General features: G+C 46.3%; 1 protein-coding gene across 1 annotated transcript in view; it reads left to right on the forward strand.

The window, feature by feature from the left end:
• The window catches only part of mars1 (methionyl-tRNA synthetase 1), a 67,397-nt gene that overhangs the window by 25,832 nt on the left and 36,565 nt on the right, over positions 1-5,000 (forward strand). Inside the window, 5 exon segments of the mRNA XM_082959494.1 lie at positions 675-876; positions 4,276-4,296; positions 4,298-4,333; positions 4,335-4,352; positions 4,673-4,841. Coding sequence (XP_082815620.1) covers positions 675-876; positions 4,276-4,296; positions 4,298-4,333; positions 4,335-4,352; positions 4,673-4,841 — 446 coding nt within the window.

Here is a 5,000-nt window from a genome sequence, read left to right on the forward strand (position 1 = left end):
AATATGGACTTGGTATTTTACCAAATAGGGCTATCTTCCACCCCTACCTTGTCACAGCACAACTGATTGTCTCAAACGCGTTAAGAAGGAAATACATTTTAACAAGGTACACCTGTTAATTAAAATGCATTCCAGTTGACTACCTCATGAAGCTGGTTGAGAGAATGCCAAGAGTGTGCAAAGCTGTCATCAAGGCAAAGGGTGGCTACTTTGATGAATCTCATAAATAAAATACATTTTGAGTTTGTTTAACACTTTTTTGGTTGCTACATGATTCCATATGTTTTAATTCATAGTTCTGATGTCTTCACTATTATTATACAATGTAGAAAAATTATAAAAAAATAAAGAAAAACCCTTGAATGAGTAGGTGTGTCCAAACTTTTGACTGGTACAGTACATTAGCAATACACTGGGAGTGTGGTAGCTAGACACGGCTTGGCTTCTGCTGTTCAAACAGGGATGGAACACATCAAAACTGTTGTGTGGAGAATTAGTGTGGATTCATTTTCTTCAGGGTTTGTACGGATGATTGAAAACTTTGAAAGTGTTTGAATTTTATTTGTGAATAAGTGTATGAACCCTGGTCTTTTCTCTCTCTCTGTCTCTCTCTCTGTCTCTCTCTCTCTCTCTCTCTCTCTCTGTCTCTCTCTCTCTGTCTCTCTGTCTCTCAGGATAGCCCAGAACATCTTCTGGCGTCTCCATGAGCGAGGTTTCCTACTTGAAGACATTGTGGAGCAGCTGCGCTGCGAGGCGTGCCAGCGTTTTCTAGCCGACCGCTTCGTGGAGGGAACATGTCCCTACTGCTCTTACCCAGAGGCCCGAGGGGACCAGTGTGACAAGTGTGGCAAGCTTATCAACGCTGTGGAGCTACGGGTGAGGAGCTGGAGAGACCTTTTATATCCACAGCTCAGGCTAGACGACGCAACAGCCAATGGTTACGTGCCACTTCATCGACTGACAAATTGCTGTAACATATGATGTGGTTAGCTGGTACTTTAAATACCTATCCAGGCGTTGTAAGATCTGTCAGGCGTCAGCAACGTCTAAGTTCTGGAACACGGCCATTATCTATCAATCAATGAATCAATCAATGGAGTTTACCTGATCCAGTCAGACCTGGGTTGAATATTTTCAAATACTTTTTCTGCGCTTGGTTTAGTTTTCCTGGTACAATGGAAAGAAGTAACGGAGTAGTCCCAAACGTCTAAAACCATTGAGCCAACGTCAAGGAGACTGAAGCTAAAGAATGAAAATTCACACAAACCTTTTTTGAGGTGTAGGAGGCATTCTATAGCCTACTAATATTTAAATCACAATGAAAAGAGCGACTCGTCCTCATTCTATATGTCCCAAGCGGAACCAAATAACCCGTATCGTTTAATTAGCATCACTCTGATTGGCCTAAAAAAAACAATAGAACAAAATGTATAAAGGTTTACAATCTAATCTATACAATGATAGAAGATCACATCTGCTTTGAAATGAAATGACGGCACAGCGACTCTGTAAAGACAAATCCACGTACAGTAAGACATCAAAATGTTCATCTGTTTATGAGCTATTGAAGGAATACAAACATGACAATTACATTCATCAATTACATTAATCAATTACATTCATCAATTACATTCATCAATTACATCAATTACATTCATCAATTACATTCATCAATTACATTCATCAATTACATTCATCAATTACAATTTATTTATATAGCCCTTCTTACATCAGCTGATATCTCAAAGTGCTGTACAGAAACCCAGCCTAAAACCCCAAACAGCAAGCAATGCAGGTGTAGAAGCACAGTGGCTAGGAAAAACTCCCTAGGAAAAACTCCCTGGAAAGGCCAAAACCTCGGAAGAAACCTAGAGAGGAACCAGGCTATGAGGGGTGGCCAGTCCTCTTCTGGCTGTGCCAGGTGGAGATTATAACAGTACATGGCCAAGATGTTCAAATCTTCATAGATGACCAGCAGGGTCAAATAATAATAATCACAGTAGTTGTAGAGGGTGCAACAGGTCAGCACCTCAAGAGTAAATGTCAGTTGGCTTTTTATAGCCGATCATTCAGAGTATCTCTACCGCTCCTGCTGTCTCTAGAGAGTTGAAAACAGCAGGTCTGGGACAGGTAGCACGTCCGGTGAACAGGTCAAGGTTCCACAGCCGCAGGCAGAACAGTTGAAACTGGAGCAGCAGCACGGCCAGGTGGACTGGGGACAGCAAGGAGTCATCATGCCAGGTAGTCCAGAGGCATGGTCCTAGGGCTCAGGTCCTCCGAGAGAGAGAGAATTAGAGAGAGCATACTTAAATTCACACAGGACACCGGATAAGACCGGAGAAATACTCCAGATATAACAGACTGACCCTAGCCCCCCGACACATAAACTACTGCAGCATAAATACTGGAGGCTGAGACAGGAGGGGTCGGGAGACACTGTGGCCCCATCCGACGATACCCCCGGACAGGGCCAAACAGGCAGGATAGCCCCCACACCACTAGAGGGATAACTTCAACCACCAACTTACCATCCTGAGACAAAGCCAAGTATAGCCCACGAAAATCTCCTCACGGCATGAACCAGAGGGGGGCGCCTAACCGAACAGGAAGATCACGTCAGTGACTCAACCCACTCAAGTGACGCACCCCTCCTAGGGACCGCATGGAAGAGCACCAGTAAGCCAGTGACTCAGCCCCTGTAATAGGGTTAGAGGCAGAGAATCCCAGTGGAGAGAGGGGAACCGGCCAGGCAGAGACAGCAAGGGCGGTTCGTCGCTCCAGAGCCTTTCCGTTCACCTTCACACTTCTGGGCCAGACTACACTCAATCATAGGACCCACTGAAGAGATGAGTCTTCAGTAAAGACTTAAAGGTCGAGAGTGAGTCTGCGTCTCTATCATGGATAGGCAGACCATTCCATGAAAATGGAGCTCTATAGGAGAAAGCCCTGGTTACATTCAATTAGTTAATTTAAGTTTCATCGCACCTCCGAGGACGTCAGTAACCCTGGGATGCCGTGGTAATGTCTCCCATCCCCGGAAGCGCCAGCAAGTCGCCGACGCAAGGGTCACTCTCTCCTCCCTACTACAAGGCCTTAGTGATGTGTTCTCTCCTCCACTACAAGGCCTTAGTGATGTGTTCTCTCCTCCCTACTACAAGGCCTTAGTGATGTGTTCTCTCTCTCCTCCACTACAAGGCCTTAGTGATGTGTTCTCTCCTCCCTACTACAAGGCCTTAGTGATGTGTTCTCTCCTCCACTACAAGGCCTTAGTGATGTGTTCTCTCCTCCACTACAAGGCCTTAGTGATGTGTTCTCTCCTCCACTACAAGGCCTTAGTGATGTGTTCTCTCCTCCACTACAAGGCCTTAGTGAGGTGTTCTCTCCTCCCTACTACAAGGCCTTAGTGATGTGTTCTCTCTCTCCTCCACTACAAGGCCTTAGTGATGTGTTCTCTCTCTCCTCCACTACAAGGCCTTAGTGATGTTCTCTCTCTACTCCACTACAAGGCCTTAGTGATGTGTTCTCTCCTCCACTACAAGGCCTTAGTGATGTGTTCTCTCCTCCCTACTACAAGGCCTTAGTGATGTGTTCTCTCTCTCCTCCACTACAAGGCCTTAGTGATGTGTTCTCTCCTCCCTACTACAAGGCCTTAGTGATGTGTTCTCTCTCTCCTCCACTACAAGGCCTTAGTGATGTGTTCTCTCCTCCCTACTACAAGGCCTTAGTGATGTGTTCTCTCCTCCACTACAAGGCCTTAGTGATGTGTTCTCTCCTCCCTACTACAAGGCCTTAGTGATGTGTTCTCTCCTCCCTACTACAAGGCCTTAGTGATGTGTTCTCTCCTCCCTACTACAAGGCCTTAGTGATGTGTTCTCTCCTCCCTACTACAAGGCCTTAGTGGTGTGTTCTCTCTCTCCTCCACTACAAGGCCTTAGTGATGTGTTCTCTCTCTCCTCCACTACAAGGCCTTAGTGATGTGTTCTCTCTCTCCTCCCTACTACAAGGCCTTAGTGATGTGTTCTCTCCTCCCTACTACAAGGCCTTAGTGATGTGTTCTCTCCTCCCTACTACAAGGCCTTAGTGATGTGTTCTCTCCTCCCCACTACAAGGCCTTAGTGATGTGTTCTCTCCTCCACTACAAGGCCTTAGTGATGTGTTCTCTCCTCCACTACAAGGCCTTAGTGATGTGTTCTCTCCTCCACTACAAGGCCTTAGTGATGTGTTCTCTCTCTCCTCCACTACAAGGCCTTAGTGATGTGTGTTCTCTCTCTACAGGAGCCTACTTGTAAGGTGTGGTAGTCAGACTCCTGTAGTCCAATCCTCCAAACACCTGTTTCCTGGACCTGCCCAAGGTACACAGTCACGTCTTTCAAATTTCCCACCATGTTAGTTTGTCTCTAAGTCCACATAATAAGATAAGATTTTATAGGTGTTTAAACTAATGTGCTTGTTTATCTCTTCCTCCCGTACCTTTTTCTCTCTGTCTGTCTGTCTCTCTCTCTCTCTCTCTCTCTCTCTCTCTCTTTCTCATATGAACCACTCTGTCTCTGTGTTTCTCATATGAACCACTCTGTCTCTGTGTTTCTCATATGAACCACTCTGTCTCTCTCTTTCTCATATGAACCACTCTGTCTCTCTGTTTCTCATATGAACCACTCTGTTCTCTGGTCAGTTGGAGGCTGAGTTGGAGCAGTGGTTGGAGAAATCTACTGGGTCAGGAGACTGGACGGCCAACGCCAAACAGATCACCAGGTCCTGGGTGAGGGACGGACTCAAACCCCGCTGCATCACCAGAGACCTGAAGTGGGGAACCCCTGTACCTCACCCCGACTTCTCTGACAAGGGTACCACACAAAACTCAACCTTCAGTAGTTTTCTCTCTCTCTCTAGCCCTCTCTCTCTCTAGTCACCCTCTCTCTCTAGCCCTCTCTCTCTAGCCCTCTCTCTCTAGTCCCCTCTCTCTCTAGCCCTCTCTCTCTAGCCCTCTCTCTCTAGCCCTC

The sequence above is a fragment of the Salmo salar genome, chromosome 12 (assembly GCF_965601325.2).
Source record: "Salmo salar chromosome 12, fSalSal1, whole genome shotgun sequence".
NCBI lineage: Eukaryota > Metazoa > Chordata > Actinopteri > Salmoniformes > Salmonidae > Salmo > Salmo salar.